The sequence below is a fragment of the Corvus kubaryi genome, unplaced genomic scaffold (genome assembly GCF_017639235.1).
Source record: "Corvus kubaryi isolate FWS band 111438036 unplaced genomic scaffold, C.kubaryi_AGA036_p1.0 74, whole genome shotgun sequence".
In the NCBI taxonomy this organism is placed as follows: Eukaryota; Metazoa; Chordata; class Aves; order Passeriformes; family Corvidae; genus Corvus; species Corvus kubaryi.
The window spans coordinates 2,169,702-2,189,352 of NW_024582061.1; the positions used below are offsets into that span (position 1 = coordinate 2,169,702).

Below are 19,651 nucleotides of genomic sequence, written 5' to 3' on the forward strand. Positions count from 1 at the left end.
GTCCCGGTCGATGGCCAGTTGGACATGAGGCAGCAGTGCCCTGGAGCCAGGAGGGACATCCCTGTCCTGGGGGCACCAGGCCCAGCATGGCTGGCCAGGCCAGGGAGGGAATGTCCGGCTCTGCTCTGGGCTGGGGCAGCCTCACCTCGAATACTGTGTGAAGTTTTGGGTGCCACAATGGAAGAAAGACATAAAGCCATTAGAGAGTGTCCAAAGCAGGGCACCAGGATGGTGAAGGGCCTTGAGGGGAAGCGTGTGAGGAGCAGCTGAGGACACTTGCTCTGTTCAGCTGGAGGAGACTGAGGGGAGACAGCGCAGTTCCAGCTTCTTGTGAGGGGAAGAGGAGGGGCAGGCTCTGAGCTCTGCTCTCTGGGACCAGGGACAGGACCCAGGGAACGGCTGGAGCTGTGTCAGGGAGGGTGAGGCTGGGTATCAGGGAAAGGTTCTTCCCCCAGAGGGTGCTGGGGCACTGAACAGGCTCCCCGGGGAATGGGCACGGCCCCAAGGCTGCCAGAGCTCCAGGAGTGTTTGGACACCGCTCTCAGGGATGCACAGGGTGGGATTGTTGGGGTGTCTGTGCAGGGCCGGGAGTTGCACTCAGTGATCCTGGTGGGTCTGTCCAACTCGGCATATTCTATGATTCAGATCAAAGTCCTTCTCTGAGATATAAATCTTAAAAGTTTTAATTCTTGTTTAGTATCAGCTGTAGAGAGATAATATTCAGACTGTAGGAATAAAAGAACAAAAAAAGTTTCAGATTTCTTACAGATTTAGAAATGCATTGCAAATTTCTAGAGAGAACGCCTTCAAAATTTTACTCATCTGCTTCCTTTTCTAAGTTAGATCTATCCAGATCTAGAAGATCTAATTTTTATGAAGACACATATCTTTCAGTAACTCATTTGCCTTTTTCATTTCAATAGCTCCAACTTGCAGAAGCATATATTTTCCCAGACATGCTGACATTCGGTAAAGCATCAGAAAAACTAGTAACACTTCACAAGGATAAAATAAAAGAATCTGTTCTAATCAAGAGAAATTTAGAAATTTAGCAACAAAAACCCTCAAAACAACTAAGTAGAAATATAAAGCAGCAATTTAGAAGAATGGTCTAAAGATCAAGAAATAAAAAATCACCAGAACTGGCAGTTTCTAAATAAACCAAAGAGTCTGGTTTAAGTTAGATTACGCACTTGATAATGATCTTGTTCTCCCCCACACTTAACTCTAAAGGAAAAAACTCTGATAGTCCTCTTAAGAGGTGGTGGTGGAAAACTGTAGGTGTGGGTTTTTGTTGGTTGCTTTTTTTTTTTTGAAAGGGTTGGAGATGGCTAGGCTAAAGGCTTTGTGGGTTTTGGGTGGTTTGGTGGGGCGATTTTTTCCACTGAAAAGGAAAATCTAAAAAGTTTTTGCTTTGGCTGCAGAATTAGAAACTGTAGTTTCTTTTTTATTATTAGTGAATCAGTTACTGAAAAAGATGAACAAAATAACTAAGAGACAAAATACTGCATTACAGCTGTAAAAGATCACATTGAGAAAGCTGAATTTGTTGGATAACTGAAAGACAGTAACACAAAAAAAAAATCACTTTGGATAGCCCCAGAAGATCATCTTTCTTAATAGAGGCAGAGGTTAAGAGGTCACAGCAGAAAAAAACCACCCCATAAAACCCCATTGCAGAACAGACTAAGTTCTACAGTTCTTTTTTTCTCCTCCTAATGATGTAATTGGAAAGAATAAAAAATGAAACAAAAATGCCTGGATACAGATGTTGACTATTTTTTGAATCTTCAGAACTTTCTCACATGCCTAGGGAAAAACAGGTGCTGTTAGAATTGGTTTGTGCCTCTGAGTGCTTAAGGGAAGTCATATATACTTTCCTTTCTAGGGATGACTTCCCTTTCTGCCCCTCAAATAGTAATATATTAGCATACTGTCACGACATATTCCTGATACTGAAATGCATCCATTTGAAAAATAAACCCAACCTAAATCATCAGACTGCTTTGGTTTTTATAGTTGTGTAAGAAAGAATTAGTAGATCTAAAAATCTAAATTACTTGTCTGTACAGGTCTTTATTACAGGCTTAATTAATTCCAGAGAATTTACTGTGGAATGAGGTAACTACTGGGACTCAGGTGACTTCACTTCTGTGCCATGAGGCAGCTGTTGGACACAGCTGTCACAGACAAGGCTGGCCAGCCCCTTGCACCAAGAAAGATCAGCACCTCCACAGTCTCATCTCCCAGGTTAACCAACGGCAGACCAGGGAATAAACACCTTGAAAATAAGAACAGAATACCAAACCCAAGTATATTTACACCACTGCAACAGCTCACCAGCAAGAGATAAAACGCAAAGAAGTCAATAGCAAAACAAGATTGAAAAAGAAAAAGTGCCAGCAGGAAACACTGAAGTAGCTCTGGAACCAAAAAGGCTGGAGACACCAGATAAAAGAAAAAATACTCAAGTTGCTACTGTATATGACAATTTTTATCCTTTTCTCTCCATTACTTGAAAACTTATGTGACAGTCTTCCTTTCTGAAAGAAAGTATCACTATGAAATATTCTCTCTTTTTGGTACTAAGTTTTCTTTCTTGTGAAGCAAATGAAGGACTACTTCAAAACAGATATCCAGAGTCCACGTTTTGAATTAAACAAGCTAGTCATAATACTTATATCCAAAGACACAAATTTAAAACTGCATCCAACTCCTGGCACTTTCCATGAACAAACACCATTACAAACATACTGCATGGACTTGTGATCGCTTACAAGGCAGAATTTAGGAGGAACTGATGTAACCTTTCAAACCAGCATTACAAAGAAATTATGGAGTTCAAAATAAATATCACAGGAAGACAGTGAACATGTTTCATGTATGCTGCCTGTATTCCTACTCACCAGTCCACACAAAACAACAATAGATACTTATCAATAGAACAACAACAATACTTATCAATAGAATTCATTTCTTTATGTCACATTAACATTTGTGGTAAAAGGTGGGACAGTCCCTAAGAGGCCAGAACAAAGAGCATAAGAAAGGATATTTCATACCCAGCTAAACTAGCTGAAACACCACAAAAATTTGCAAAGAACAACCCCACAAAAAATCATCTCTCCGTATGACACCTTGGGCACAAGCTGTGATTTATTTGTGTGTGCAAAGAGCACGTGTCAAAGCTCATCTAATGAAGAGGGTCATAATTTAAATTAGGGATAAATGCATATATACAAAGTACCGTTTATACCCTTAATTAAGAAGTAGCCATGACTGGATCAAAAAGAATCACGATTGCTATAAAACTGTTCAAGGAAAACAGTCATTTTAACATAGCTCTCCTGTAAGGACTGTTCTCCACTAATTTCCCAGCCCCCAGGATTAATGAAACCGAAATACTAATATGTGATGATCCATTTTCTCATATTATCTTCTGCATTTCTGAATACCACAGCAACACTACCCAGAAGACCTACCGAAAAGAGACAATTTTGCTACATAGTCTTACACAATTAAGAATAGAATGTGAGGATTTTTTTATGGAACTGGTTGAGGAAAGTCTTTGGGAGAGTTACAGGGTAGCCTGAAGAGAAGTATACATTCCATTTCACAGTGCTGGAAAGGTGAGGATGGCAAAGAATAAAGGTTTCTGACAGCACTGGTTTGTTTAAAATTCTTTGAGTGCTCATCTGACAATTCGCTGCAACACAAGATTACAATATTGCTTAAGCAGCATCATCTAAGAAAATCCCCACATTACACACATAAAACCAAAAACTTCTTACCTATGACTTCCATCCAGATTTGATTTGTGGATAAAATTCAGTTTAGCATCTGCCCAGTAGAGTTTCTGTTCCTCATAATCCAATGTCAGTCCATTTGGCCAATATATGTCCGTGTTAACAATAATGGAGCGTCTTGAACCATCCATCCCAGCTCTTTCTATCTTTGGCACTTCTCCCCAGTCTGTCCAGTACATGAACCTACAATTATTTGAAAAGAGAAAAGACAAAAAAAGAAAGCAGTCATGTATAAATCTACAACTGGAACACTGACTACAACTTGCAGTAAAGACAAAGGCACTCTCTGTTCAGCAGAGACAATGTCTGTGGAGCTCTGCTCTGCTGGGTAAGAGGCACATACCCTGTGAAACAAAGCAAAGCTACTTCACAAAAAGCTGAAGAAAAACAACTTAAGACAAACCCACAGTACTATGTCAGGTTATACTTCCATATATTTCTTTCTTTCCTTGGGTCAAGTGAGAAAGTTGGAGATATCCAACAGATCTTGACAACCATCTGAAAATTCAACATTCAACAGCAAAGATACTACAAATTCTCATAAAAGTACAACAGCTTCTTTAATATGCATCAGAATTCAGGGGGGGAACAGAAGAAGGTGTGCAGACTTCTAGCAGACACAGCTCCGTGTGATGCTGTGGAGTGGATTTGATGGAAGACTAATCCATTTCCTTTTATTTCCAGAGAAATTTTGAGACAAGCAGCTATGTCAACACGTTTAGAAGCACAGCTTGCATCCAGTAACTGAGAAAAACACTCTGTAAAATCTTTTAAGACTGGACAAGCAAGTTTTAAAACATGTATCATACACCAATTTTTAAACATTCATTACCAAACAGTGGGGAGAGGGAAGCTACTCAGTTGCATTTAAGATGGAAGCAAAGCAAGGGAAACCACTTTATTTTGGCTGGAGACTAGCAGGGGGTGAGAGTATTTGTCCTTTTTCTGCAGGTGGTGGAAAGTGGATTTACTTTTGTGGGTTGTTGACAGAAGGCATAACTAAACTGAAGTAACACAGAATATAAACAGATCAGCCAAAGTGTGTTCACGGTGCTTGCTCTGTTTTGTTGTTGCAGCTGGAACAAACTACTGTCCTAAATTGCTTCTCATAACCTCATAACATCTGCCAGCATTACCTGCTTGTATCTGTGCTCCTCAGCCTGGCTCAGTCAAAACAATTCAGATTAGGAAAGACCTGAAGCCTTTAACTCAGATCATCGCAGAACCACAACAGGTCAGTATATGGTGCCCACATGTGAGGAGGCCTAACCACCCATCCTCTAAAGGAAAACAAATGTGCAACATATTTAAGAAACACTTGCAGATGAAGTTATTCTTGGCAAAGATTTATTATTATTATTATTATTATTATTTTTATTTTTATTTTAAAGAGTCAGGAAATTCCAAGTAATATCTTCCCCCTTAATTCACATCTACAGCATGTTTGTTTTAATGTGCAGCAATATCTGTGGACAGAAATGTAGCTGATTAACACAAATATTGTCCTATTTGATCCCAAGTGAGTCATTCTTCACAGAGCAACATGTTTATCTTAACACAGAGCACAAAAATATCTGAAGAGAACATATGAGACTTCTCCATGCATAAACAATTGCCTCCTATAAAATGGTTTTTCATCAGGAAGAAGGATAAACCCCAAATAATTTCCAGATAGGTAGCACAGTAGCAAGGCACCTGGCCAAGCTATGCAGTAAGAAAGCACATTTGAAAAAAGAAATGTTAAAAAAAGTCAGGCAGCATTTCACCTGTGAGCATGTGAGAAAGAAGAGAGAAAAAGAGAGATTTACTTTTAACTTCTTTAAGACAGCCCTTCTTTGCCCCAGCTGTCAAGTCTTAGACTTCCAAATCAAGGTTAATAGGTTCCAAGGCTCTGACCAGCCTGCCGGACTGATTTTTTTGACTGAAACAGCTCATTAACTGCTGTACAGCCTCATATTCTTTTCTGTCTCACTCTCACCTCTCATGCATGCTGCAATTACTCAAGCAAAACCAGGTAAGGGTAGTTTGGTAAGAAAGAAAAGGCTTCCCAGACTTCACAAAACCAGCCCTATTTCATTTGTCAGAGGAACACGCACACACAGTGAACTGGCTTTAAGATTCAGTAATACTTCCAATCAGCTCCAGTGACCTCTGTGCACTTTCTTCAACAGTTTGGGTTTTTTTCACTATCACATGCTTGTTTCCCTCCACCTTGCTTGAAAGCCTGTGAATTTTAATGTCTCCATTAAACATCTTTGGAACCAGCCATGCTCCAGCTGGTGACAGCCACGCAGACAAGGTAAGGGCCATTCTTCCTCTTCCCCATCCTCTTCAAACATATTTAGTTATTTCAATTGAAAAAAGCCACCACCAAAGCCCATGGGATAGAGCAAAATATTAAGAGAAAAATAATGTCTTGCGCTGAATCATCTAGTTACACTTTTGCTATACAATTAAAATCCAGGAATATAGATTTTAATTTTACCAGCAGACTCTGGAAATGGTTGTGAGCTGTTATAAAAATTTAAAAGAAAAACCAAAACAACAACAAAGTGTATTTCTTTTTATCTGTGCTTGTAATTCTTAATATTACAGAGTCATGCCCCCCTCCAACGCATTAAGGAACATCAAGTATTTGACATACACTTACAGAAGAGACTAAGGTTCTTAGACTTAAATAAAAAAATTAGTTGGTCTTTTGTTTGGCTGTAGCCCAGAATGTTGATTTATCTTAAAGGTTATCCCATTGATGCCATGATGACTTTTTGCCTTTTCTTTTATACCCCTGTTATACCTTTTTACAACTTCTGTATTCCTAGTGCTTTTTGCCTACATTCTTGGACTTGTTTGTTCAGCTAGGAGACTAAACATTTTAGAAGCTTCGTAGCTAGGGATCAGTGTGCCCCAGACCCCAAGGTCCTCTCCAGAACACATTCTGTAAACTAAGATAGAACCATCCAGGGGAAGGTTCCTTGGAGATGGGGGCTCATTCAAGCCTCTCATTGGGGAATCTTTGATAGATATGCTAATTAGCAAGACCTATAATGTTGTACCAGATCTTGTGGGGGGGCATTGCAGTGTGCATGGAGGTGCATTTGATCTGGACGTGTGCACCTAAGGATCCTAAAAATAAATACCAAGGTAAAATCCCTTTTCCCTTTCTAACCGTGTTTGACTCTTGATTTTAAGACCAGGAAAAGGCATCACTATCATTAAAAATTATGAACAAATAGAGAAAGAGTTTTGATAGTTTTTTCCTACAGATGTTTTTCTATACCTCTTTAAATCTAGCATTTTTTGGTTTTTGCATCCTGGTGCATAAGGTGAATACAGGCAATAAAACTTCCCCTTAAAAAGCCCCCAAAATCACTATGCACTGTATATTGTAACTTCACAGTTTTGATTTGTGTCAAATAGAAGGTTTTGCCATAGCAAAACAAAAACCCAACCAAACAAAAAGGATGAAACAGCACGTCACAGTTCATTCTGCACGATGAACAAATATAGTAAGTAACAGAGCTGCTTTTCCAAAAAGCCCATAAAGTCTAGGCACTCTGATGGCAGAATATCCCACATCCAGAGAAAAAAAGCTCACAGACTACAAATGCCAAGATTACATGCTATAATTTAGCAGTGATTTCCAACAGTATGCAGAGAAGGAAAGAAATTTATTGCCAGCACCCATCAGCTTTGCAAATTTCTGATGTGCAAACATTCACCTTCCTGAATGTTTTTCAGTGGCAAGAGCAGCTGCTTAATTGGCACAGCTAATTATTTGGTGAGGTCCTCCACAGTGAATGCCCCAACTTTGCAACTGTGCTCGGTTCAGGCCCTAAGAACTTCTGAGCTCTACAGGGAGCTGCCAAACTTCAGAGCCTGCAGCAGCCCCTGCAGAGCTCATCAGCTCTGCAGTGGACCCTGTGAAACACAGCTGGCTCCAGCTCCAGCACTAACAGGCCTGGCGCTCCTCTAACCAAAAAATACCAAATTAAACAAGAGGCGTTGGAGTAGTTCAGGAAAACTGTGCACAGTAAATATTTTTGGTTATTGAAAATAGCTCTTGACTTGAGAAGAGGTGTTCAGGAGTTTATGAAAACGACATTTGAGTCAAGTGACCCTTCAAGTACCTGAACAGGGACTCTTCCTGAGGCAAGTTCACAAAGGGAGGAAAACTGCAATCCAGAAGCACACAGCAGTATTGAAAGACACAGAAAATGGATTTTCAAGTAAGGGGACTTAAAATATGACAGGAAGGTTTTAGTACAAAGTTTCTCAACTGACTGCAAAAGTCAGAAAATATTTTCGGTCCTTCAGGAAAAGCAAAAAATGTACATACAAATTAAATATGGAAATAATCCTTCATAAAAGAGAGGAAGAAATATCCTTTGGGGATACAATCAAGATAAACATGAGAGAAAAGATGTTCTTAGCTGGCTGAGAACTGTACTCTTTTACAATAGCTTATCTCTGTAAATAAGTGTATTAGTTGATTGAGTGGGTTAGTTGAATGTAATTTTCAGAGCTGCTTTACAATAATATCTTATGTTAATATTCAGTGCAGTCAACATCATTTTCTGTGCAAATTACCCTATCTGCAGCTTTTTGGTTGCTTTTACACCACTATTCCACATACTAAGAGCAGCTATGTGAGGAATGGGTGTGAATTAAGCAGGGAGCTGTTAACATCCTAACACACTGGATCTTTTACTTTTTAGCCTTATTTTAGGTTCAGAAGCCCACAGGTTGCCAAGAGAGCTGCAGTTTCCCATTTCGGGTAGGCACGGCTGGCTCTGAACCACATGCCTTAAGCATTGCTATGTACACTGGACAAAACCAAACCAAGATTTCTTACACTGAAAACCAAGCCTTTATTATTTCACTCTTCTGCAAGGCCATCAGTGTGTCTAGTAAATGACTGAACGACCCGGATGTGCTGAAAATGCCTGACAAGCAAGCACCAGTGGGCCCAGCTGTGACTCTTTAACTGTCCCCACCCTGACCCTCCATCCCCATCCCTTGCACCTTGGGGAGGGTGGAGGACAAGCACAACTCTACAGGTGTTTGGATCTCAGCTACTGAATTTCACAGCCCAGACCATCAGCACCAACCCAGACAGGGGTCTCTGTCCAGTGACTGGAACACAATGACCTGTGACAGGCACACCTCAATATGGCATCACTGCTCACACAGCAGGAACCTGTGCAGGAACATTGGGGCCACTGTGGATAAATTACTGTAGCCTCCGTAGCTCACTTGTCAGGGATGCAAAAAGACTTGACTGACAGGTGGGAGAAATCCATGTGCAAAATTCCATGTGTAAGTCTACTATACACACCAGGCAAAGCTCTACTGGGACAGATATTTCATAAGGCATACAAACATTTTGCCCAGTATACTCTATACTGGTTCCCTTAAGATGGAGATGCTGTCCTGGCGATAGCACTTCCATGCAAATGACTCCATTTATCCTAGGACATCAGGCAGGATACTAATGAAGCAAACCATCTGTAACAAGGATGGCAATGTGAGGATTTCCACTTTAGAGCTGGCTTTAGTCTCCTAATCAGACCTTATCTAGCAGGAGAAATAAAATTATCACAACTTCCCTTTTCTTGGAATCGATTTCTAAAATAAGGGATAAATGCAAACATTCAACTTTTGGAATGAAGAAAAGCTGGGATGAAGAGATCAAAACTTGATGCTTTGTCTCTAGCTCAGTATCAAGAACAAAGTAAAAAACTAGAACAACATTCTGTAGATGGCATTCATAAGCCCTGAAAATAATGCTTTAGAAAAGCCACTGAAAATCTTTTATAAGAAACCAACATGGAAGCACAAACCTACATGATATTCTCATTTCATAACTGAAAAGAAAAAACTCAGTATTCAAGCTAGTTACCATGGCCTCTGTTTTCAGGTATTCCAGTTTAAAGAAAATGCTGGGCAATCTGACAAAACAGATGAGAGATTGTTTTTAATTTTCACACAGATATTTCTGAGGGTCTGTAGGAAGTAAGGTTTGACTTAGCTGTCAAACCAAACACACAGTGATGCACTGTAGAGTCTCATGCATATGACTGTCCTTTTGGCCACAGATGCCCAGGAAAAAGAGAAAGATGTTGATTAAAAAAACAAGAAGCAGCTATTTTTTTGCTGAATACTCACAAAGGCAGAATTTTAATTGTTTGAGCAGCTGGAAAGGTCTCTTGCTCCTTGAACTTGTAAATTAACCTTTTCTGTCTCCAGACACAAAAGGTCTAATGACATGCCTTCCACAGTTAGGAAACAAAAGCCATTTTTTGGTTTCTCCTAGAGCAAGCAGGAAATAAAGCTTGTCAAAACTTAGCAGCATTTGAAAAAACAGCATTTGAAACAACAATTTTCCCAGATTAAGCCAAAAAATAGAGAGGGATACAATTTCCTCTCTCTGTTACCGATTAACACCATCCCTTGCTGACTGCAAGACGGAAGCAAGATGCAAATGTGCTTTGGAAGACTCCAGCCAGCTCTTTGTGTGGGAACCACTCCAGATATAATACACCAGACCCTGCCAAGTTCAGACAGCAAGTAAGCCAACAGAAAACTAAAACATAATTAATGTAACAGGAGATGGACAAAAGAAGAGAAGAAAATTCCTTGCCTTCCTACCTACCTTGGTTCTTCAAATATGAAAATAGAGGAAAGAAAACCAGCTGGCAGTTTTGAGAGACTTTCAAAAAACCACACAAACAAAAATACCACAAACCAACAACTGTGACAGTGTCTCTCAAGAGGCCAGGTAAGAAGCTGAGCCAGGAACACATGCTGGGTAACTGCAGGGCTGAGGAGCCTGACAGAGGTCTGCTCTGGCAATGCTGCCAACATTGCCTGGGAGGAGCTCACATACACAGAGACACACCTTTCAAATAGTTCTTTAGGAACCTGCTGAAAGGTGCAGATCTCTACACACCTGTGAACTGAAAAAAGTTATGAAAGCTAGTACAAAAGAATATTTAGCTACATTAAAACTACCAGTGGGGAAATCAGTGAGAAAATGGTGGGATCACAGTTCTTCATCTTTCTCAGATAAAATCCACCTTCTTTGTACAATGAAAAAAATCTGTTTCTTTACAGGGACTTGCACTAAAAATATGAACATTTGTACTGCGCATATTTAGTTTGTAAATGAGGATTTAGAATTCTGTAATTTCAAAGAGCCTTGGGTTGAAACTAGACAAGACAGCTGCTACAATAATTTTTCACCCCCTGCTTTTTCAGCTCAGTCATAACCAAACTTGTTTCTTATATTTGAATAAAAACATTGAATTATTCTCCATATCTCCCTATACATACTGAATGCAGGAAGGGCAGAAAGATTATTCGCTATAGTTGGATCTTAAATTGAAACCCCAGACACACACACACTTCTCCATGGCAAGAGAGCACAGTCATATATGCCAGTTGTGTTGCTTGGTGAATGAGGGCAAGAGAGACAAATCTGCCATTTGGCATTCTGGGCATTTTGTTTCTCAGAAACAAAAATCCAGGTATCCCCCATAGCTCTGCAAGGTTTGGAGTTATGAACTCCTCCATTCCAGGTACTCCACAGATACATCACCTGCACCCAGCAAACAGAATGCACTGTTACAACCATCCCAGCAATCCTTAATGCAGATTCAGCTTACAACGCAAACGGTTTTTAACCAAGACCCACTCACTCAACTTTATTCTCTGACTTAATGGAAGTTTACTCTAAGTTGGGGCCCATCAATCCCCTGACGCAGTTCACCATAACATTAAGTGGGTACCTGTGCTAACACATGGAAGGGCAGGACGGCACAGCCAGGAACAAGAGAAGAGAAGATTAGGTCAAAAAACTATCAGAGATATGACCGGTCCTCCCTCAACTGAAATTGGGGAACAATATATTTGGTCTCATGAGATCCTTTTGCAACTTTACCTCTGTGAGATTTTCTTTCCAAGTCTTTCATCAGTAAAATATCCCCTTCTTAATTCAGCCCCTCTCTCAGTACACAGCTACCAACTGGATGATTTTTATGTTCTTCATTCCTGACTCCTCCAAGAAGCTCTACAGAACTTTAATGCTCTGCCAAGCCATGCTGAATCTCACCCTCCATATCATATTTCAGCACTCTGCTAATTCTGTTTTTCATCGTTTTCATCCTATTGTTTGGTACGTAAATCAGGCTTACTTACATGTAACCATCATTCCTTAGGCTTTTTTTAAAATTCAGTTGATTCATATCATCTAGGGGTTCAGTACATTTTCAGTGCAGCTCCTGTCCTTGTGATTTATCAGTTTGTTGATACAGAAACCAACCTGATGCCACTTTGATCATCTACTAGAATCACTAAATCACATATTCTCCTGTAAGAAAGTAGCACATACCAATTAATATTTCACACCACAGAATTACATAAAATATGTCCTTGTATTTAACCAAAAGCTACATGATATTCATTACAAAACAAACCACAAAAAGAAGGGGCTGGAGGAAGAGGAGAGATTTCTCTATAGAGGATAAGAAGAGTAGAAATAAAGGGACACATTGTAATTAATGCATAATGAGACAGGTTACATTACAGGAGATTTGGTTAGAGACCTAATTCTGGAGATAAAAACCTAGGCAGATTTGGCTTTTATTGAGAAGAAAATACGTTTTCTCAGAGGGTATAGAAAGGCCCGTGAAATGTGGTCTGAATACTGGCCAAAGGCATCGTACTCAGATGGAACAAACACCACTTCCTTTTTATACTGAAAAAATTATTGTCAAATAACTGAGATGTCTGAGACTTCACTCGAGCTTTTTCTAGGTTAGATTTTGCTATAAAGGAAGTAAGAATGCTTCTACTTTTCCATTCCTACTGTAAACAGCTAAATATTAAGTACTTGGATTCAATTTTTATGGAAAAAATTGCATTCTACAGCAACTATTATGCATGTGGAATTCTGAAGTTAAAAATCAATTAAAACTGCTTTAAACCCAGCTCATTAACATTTCTCCCTACAAGCTTCTTTTGCAGGTCACTCACCTGTTCTTCAAGTAAGAGCCACCACTAACTTGCATAAAAATTGCTTCCAGCACAGAGATACATCAAAAGTAGGAAAAAATTACAAATCCTTGCCCTAGTACAGGCCTCACTCACAAGACATCCTCTAACAAGGGACAAAGAAAATGCCCACCAAATATTACACTAAGGGAAAAACCCCAAGTATGTTTCCAATCACTCAAGTATAAAACTCACTCTAGTTTAAACCTTTCATCTCAAGCCTGAATTGCTCAGCAGAAAAAAGTGCTGATCAGCTCACAGAATTTTAAAAAATTATACTAAATGCTATTAAAAGGTTTTTACAAAATACAGGCTGCTTACAGAGAAGTGTTCTTCCCTGTTTTCCTTACAGAATCTGCAGTGGGAAAAGAAAGGATCACATTTTGAGCAATTTAATGAGATAAAACAGCAAGTTTTGAAACTCAGCTGCTGCTTGGGAGGGCAAGTGAGAAATGGATACTACAGAAATAATACCATGATATACTAAAAATCCTAGGAAGAGGAAGCCTACATTTATTTATTATTCCCAATGTGGGGAATTACTGCACATATAAGTGACCTCTAGAAATTCCCCATCTTACGTAAAATCAGAGATTTTCAACATCAGCAAAACCCCCAGTTTTCTTTGTGCGCAACTTTGATGTTGACAGAAGCATAAAGTAAGATTCCAGCAATACTTTGCATATGTAAATAATGCTTCTTTCTTGCCCAATAAATTCTTTACCTATAAAAGAGATCCTTCTGCTCGCAGTTGCTTTTGCCACTCAAGGCTGCCTCTTTTCCACCTCTCTCCTGCATCAATGCAGAGGGAGGAGAGTTGCTACAGAAGGGCCCAAAAGCTTCTTTCCTTACGCCTACTGCTGGCTACCTTCCTCTGCTCTTACCCTACTCCAAAACCCTCCAAAAAGGTGAGAAAGATGTGTTGGTGACAATACAACAGGAGAAAAAAAAATGTAGAGATGTGCAGAAGACCCAAAACCAGTGCTGGTACCAAAGAAGCCCACCTAGGTCAAACCAATTATCTCATTTTCAAACCATGCAAACTTAACAAAATCTGTCTAGTTCAAAGCTTTTACTGCAGAAGATAATAACTTGAGTAGTTTTATAGAAAACCTCATTCAACTGTTTTAACAAAACAATTTTCTTTTTTTAAATGCAATTGTTCTTTGCATTTAACTTGCAAAGCTGTCACATTAAACAAAACACTGTATAAAGTAAATTATATGCTAATATATGTATAATAAACATAAGAATATGATAAAATGAACAGACATCTCAAAAACAAATAAAAAACTTTTCTATATCTAAATATATTGTGAATTTGCAGTTCAGTACTTTAAAGACTCACTGTCAGGTATGAAAGACCTTTCTAGTATACAACTGTGTTATATTAGAAAGCTAGCAGTTCCTCTTATTCAGCTACAAAATGCTCCCAAGCTTTCCATGTAGGAATAGAAAAAGGCAACTATAACGATGTGACTTAAACTCATGTAACATCTGTTGCTGTGTTTTCACTCGCTACAGTTCATCCGTTAAAAAAATGCAGAACAAAAGGCACAGACAAAACTAAGAGCTGGGAAAATTAAACTTAAACACAGCAGAATCCAATATGCACAGGTGGGGAAAATTTCTTACTGCCCTGAACCAGTGGGAGAAATCTGCTTGCAGAAATTGAGGAGCACAGAAGGAGATCAGGCACTAACCCTGTTTGAATAGGTTGCAAGAGGGGAGTTCTAACAGTGCCTCTTTTGCTGTGCTCCTTACAGGTCCTGTACTCTTTAGACTTTTAAAGGAAAAAAAACCAAAAAGACACCCACCAAGTTACAGATTGCTCAAAAGAAAAAAATAGTGCCTGGTACATTTGTGGTTTTAGTAATTTTGTGGCTACACAGCACCATGATGGGTAATACATTTTATAAGCATAATACATATTCACTGTAATTTACCCTTTAGCCCATTGGAAACACCACCACTACTGGTCACTATCAAAGGGGAAGGGCAACAGCCACCTTCCCACATTCTACAGGATTTAAACCAGCAGAATCCATGAAATGGCACGTCTGCTTGTATGTGGATACTCCTTGTTGCAAATTCATTTTTTAGTTTTCATTTTCCTCTGCAGCCAAACTTACTGCTGCATTTAATGGGAATCTAAAACATTCAGAAAGGCCCTGCAGAGAGACCTGGACAGATTAGAGGGCTAGGCAGTCACCAACCACTTTAAGTTCAACACGAGGAAGTGCCAGATTCTGCATCTGAGATGGGGCACCCCTGGATGTACAGACAGACTGGGAATGAGAGGCTGGAAAGCAGTGCCAGGGAAAGGGACCTGGGGGTCCTGGTCGATGGCCAGTTGGACATGAGGCAGCAGTGCCCTGGAGCCAGGAGGGACATCCCTGTCCTGGGGGCACCAGGCCCAGCATGGCTGGCCAGGCCAGGGAGGGAATGTCCGGCTCTGCTCTGGGCTGGGGCAGCCTCACCTCGAATACTGTGTGAAGTTTTGGGTGCCACAATGGAAGAAAGACATAAAGCCATTAGAGAGTGTCCAAAGCAGGGCACCAGGATGGTGAAGGGCCTTGAGGGGAAGCGTGTGAGGAGCAGCTGAGGACACTTGCTCTGTTCAGCTGGAGGAGACTGAGGGGAGACAGCGCAGTTCCAGCTTCTTGTGAGGGGAAGAGGAGGGGCAGGCTCTGAGCTCTGCTCTCTGGGACCAGGGACAGGACCCAGGGAACGGCTGGAGCTGTGTCAGGGAGGGTGAGGCTGGGTATCAGGGAAAGGTTCTTCCCCCAGAGGGTGCTGGGGCACTGAACAGGCTCCCCGGGGAACGGGCACGGCCCCAAGGCTGCCAGAGCTCCAGGAGCGTTTGGACACCGCTCTCAGGGATGCACAGGGTGGGATTGTTGGGGTGTCTGTGCAGGGCTGGGGGCTGGACTCAATGATCCTTGTGGGACTGTGCAATTCAGAATGTTCTGTAATTCTGTGAAAAGCCGGTGCTACTGACAATCTTGTGTTAAAAACATCTTGATACAACCCCCCAGAAGGATTGCACAGCAAGTGAGAGCTAAGCAGAAGAAATGCCAACTTAGTGATTAGTAATTAAATTCACAGCGAAATTGCATTTCCCAATATGTAAACTTGTGCCACATTCTGACCTGTAATCTTTATGCTAAGGCCAGAATCTTTATGCTATGCTAGAAGATCAACTGTTCTCCAAAGTAAAACTGTACCCACTCAGGGGTGGGAATGCAACAGGAGAGGTGTTGGTGTCAGCTGCCACACTACTCCTTCCTGACCACTGACATACAACAGTGGGGTTCAGCCCCTTTTCCAATACGGAATTGCTTCAGTGGAATGACTGACTAGAAGGATAAAAACTGTCAAATTTCTCATCCCTCAAAACACATTTTATCTATTATTGCTGTCCCACTATATCCCTGTTGCACCCAAAAGCAGATGTTATTTAGCACTTGCTGTAACACTGCTCCTCTCCACTATAAATTAGTTGTTTCTCAAGCTCACTGAACACTGCATCTATTCGCCATCAATCCAAGTTCACCAAGCAACCATGATTCACTCTCTTGGAAGCAGGACAGCATTAGTATCATTTTACTGAAGAGGACAAAGCACTTGTACTCCAAGCTCTCACAGTCCACAGGGTGAAAAAGACTAGGGCAAAAAGACAGCTTCATTAATAGTGGCAGCACTGAACATGACTGCAGAAAGCTTCTGTCCAAGCTGTGTATAATTTACAGGTTTTGCTGTATATTATTTCTGTCCCAATGCAAAGTATGGTTAATACATCTGTGTTCTGGATTTTCCTTTAAGGTAACATTTTTCATGGAAATGTGTAGCATGCTCATACAACCCGACCCTTCGAAGTTTTGCATCAGCCAGTGCTCATAGAAAAACGTATGTAAAATCCCATATGATGTGTGCATACGTAGGGATGTTCTTTTCCTCAGGAGCTGAGTTTATGTCCACCAGTGATCAAATCAAATCTCAAGTGCAACAATTTCTAAAAACTGACTGCATACACTTCCAAAAAAATTGCCTTTTGCTCTACATTTAATTTACTCCTTTCATATCAGGTCCCCTTTTAGTCTGTCCATTCTGTGGTCTGCTTCAGATAATACTTTCCTTTGTTATAAGTCATGAACAGTAATCCCTTCATGGTTGTTATCCAATTTTACCAAAGGCTTTAATCTGCTTTATTGACAATTACCCTTTAACTACTCTTCTCTGAATTGTAATAAAATGGATCTCCAGTTCTGCAACAAACCAAAAAACAAATCAACAAACAACGAAGAGTTTGGAATTACCGCTGAGGACAAAAATATGTTCGGAAAATTAATTATATGAAACAATTCAAATAGAGGAATTCTAATAATATAGTGGTGGCAACAGTAAGAATTTGCCCCAAGTGTATAAGAAATATAGATGGTGAATTTATTCAAGAGAGTCTTAACTCTTTATAACCTTGCTCCTCTTCTGTTCCGTGGACTGCTGTGAGCTGCAAGGATAGGTTGGTTTTGCAGCGTTAACAGTGAGGAGGCAGAGGACCAACCCTTAGGATAACAAAGGGCATAGGGACCTGCGGCACAGCCAGGTGACCAGACACTCAGAGACAGGAGTGACAGCCCCCAGACTTCACTCTCTTAGACTGTGAGGGTATAAAAGGCCAGGGTTTCCTTTGTTCAGCGCCTCAGAAGCGCCCAGCTCCAGCTGTTGTTATTTAGCTATTGCACCAAGATAAGATTATTTTAAGGATAGACGCATCTGACACTCTGCTGTGGGAAACCTGGTCTGCCTGGGTGAGTGTGGGGTGTGTGCAGCTGGAAGGAGCTTCAGTCCCAGCTCAGGTGGTACAGGAGCGACTGCCAGAGTGGTCCTGGATGGTCCAACAGGGAACTTCCCTCAACACCTGCCACTAAGAGCTTGATAGAACCCCACCGATTGCATAAAAGGGATAGCTAGACCGGAAAGATACACTCTGTGAGTGTAGCTAGACCAGAAAGATACCACTGTCTGTTACTTGACAGTGGAAACAAATGCATATTTAGCTTAACTTTACTAATTAAAAATCCAAGGAAACAGTCACTGCAGCTTTTCCGCAGCATGAGGAAACAAAATGGACTTATTGACAGCAGTAGATACCTCCTAAAAGCTTCTCCTAATCAACACCCTTCCCACACCAGTAACAATGCCAACCCCTAAGGCACAACCCAAATTTGAAAAAAGGGGGTGGGGGTATCAAGGTACTTTTTCCACCTCAAGTCTAATTGTCTCATTTCTACAGGATCAACTGAGTGAGCTGACCTAACTACTTGCTTGAGAAAGGGCTTTTCCAGTGCAGCACGAATTCATTCTGTAAACAAGCCCTTTTCTAGGATAGTATTCAATACCATGCTCTGTACTCAGGGAAGCTAAGAAGCTGAAATTGCAAGTAATACATAGAATTACAGGGTTGTACATACTGATGACTTTATTATCCCCTTAAGATTTTTGGTATAGAAATCTCTACTCAGAGCCCTTCAGTGCTCCTCTACACTGGGCTGCAATGCCTAAAAGAAGATTTTTCAAAGCAAATTCAAACATCAGTGCGTAATGACCATGAGGACTCCTATTAAAACGGGGAAAGGGGAGACTCCACACCCTCTCTGGTCTCTGTTCAGGGCTCGGGCACTGGCCACAGAAGAAGTTCTGCCTCATGTCCAGGTGGAATTTCCTGGGCATCAGTCCCTGCCCGTTCCTCTGGTGCCGTGGCTGGGCCCTGCTCAGAGCCCTCCCTGCACACAGGGACACACAGGGCCGAGGGCCCCTCTCAGCTGGGGCTCCTCTCGAGGCTGGACAGCCCCAGCTCCCTCAGCCTTTCCTCATAAGGGAGATGCTCCAGGTCCTTCATCTTTGCAGCCTCTGCTGGCCCTGCTCCAGGAGCTCCATGGCCCTCCTGTCCTGATGATCCCAGACCTGGCCACAGCTCTCCAGATGTGCCTCACAGGGCTGAGCAAAGGGGCAGGATCACTCCCTGACCTGCTGGCACTGCAGCAGGTGCCCTGTCCTGATGCACCCCTGGATTCCATTGGCCCTCTTGTCCCCCAGGGCACTGCTGGCTCATGGACAGATCAGTCCCCAGCCTGTACAAGTGCCCAGGGCTGTTCCTGCCCAGGTGCAGGACCTGCTTTTGCTCTTGTTGAATGTCAGATGGTTCCTCTCTGCCCATCTCTCCAAGCTGTGTCTCTCTGAAGGGCTGCACAGCCCTTGGGGCTATCAGCTGCTCCTCCCAGCTTTGTACCATCGGTGAACTACTGAGGAGGCATCAACCCCTCCTACAATCCCTGATGAACAAGTTAAACACCGAGCCCAGAACAGAGCCCTGGGGGACACCACCAGTGACAGGCCTCCAACTAGACCCTATGCCACTGCTCACAACCCTCTGGGATCTGCCTCTCCGCCAGTTCTCAGTCCACCTCACTGTCCAGTCATCCAGCCCCCACTTCTTGAGTTTGCCAGTGAGGAGGTCATGAGAAGCAGTGTCAAAAGTCTTGCTGAAGTCAAGGCAGACACTAAACACTGCTCTACAACTACCATCCAAGTAGTTGTTTCATCATAGAAGGCAATCAGGTTGGTTAAACATTACTTACTTTTAATGAACCCATGCTGACTGCTCCTGATCACTTTATCTCCCATGTGGACAGAGGTAGCCTCCAGAAGGAGGCATTCCATCACCTTTCCAGGGATTGAGGTGAGCCTGACTGGTCAATAGTTCCCAGAGCCCTTCTTCTTGCCTATTTTGA

At 41.5% G+C, this 19,651-nt stretch overlaps 1 protein-coding gene across 3 annotated transcripts in view; it reads right to left on the reverse strand.

The window, feature by feature from the left end:
• LRP6 (LDL receptor related protein 6) overlaps positions 1–19,651 on the reverse strand; it is a 121,344-nt gene that overhangs the window by 66,677 nt on the left and 35,016 nt on the right. For all 3 annotated transcript variants that reach the window (XM_042050557.1, XM_042050556.1, XM_042050558.1), the window contains exon 3: positions 3,792–3,989. In XM_042050557.1, the coding sequence (XP_041906491.1) occupies positions 3,792–3,989 (198 nt within the window). The remainder of the gene's footprint in view (positions 1–3,791; positions 3,990–19,651) is intronic.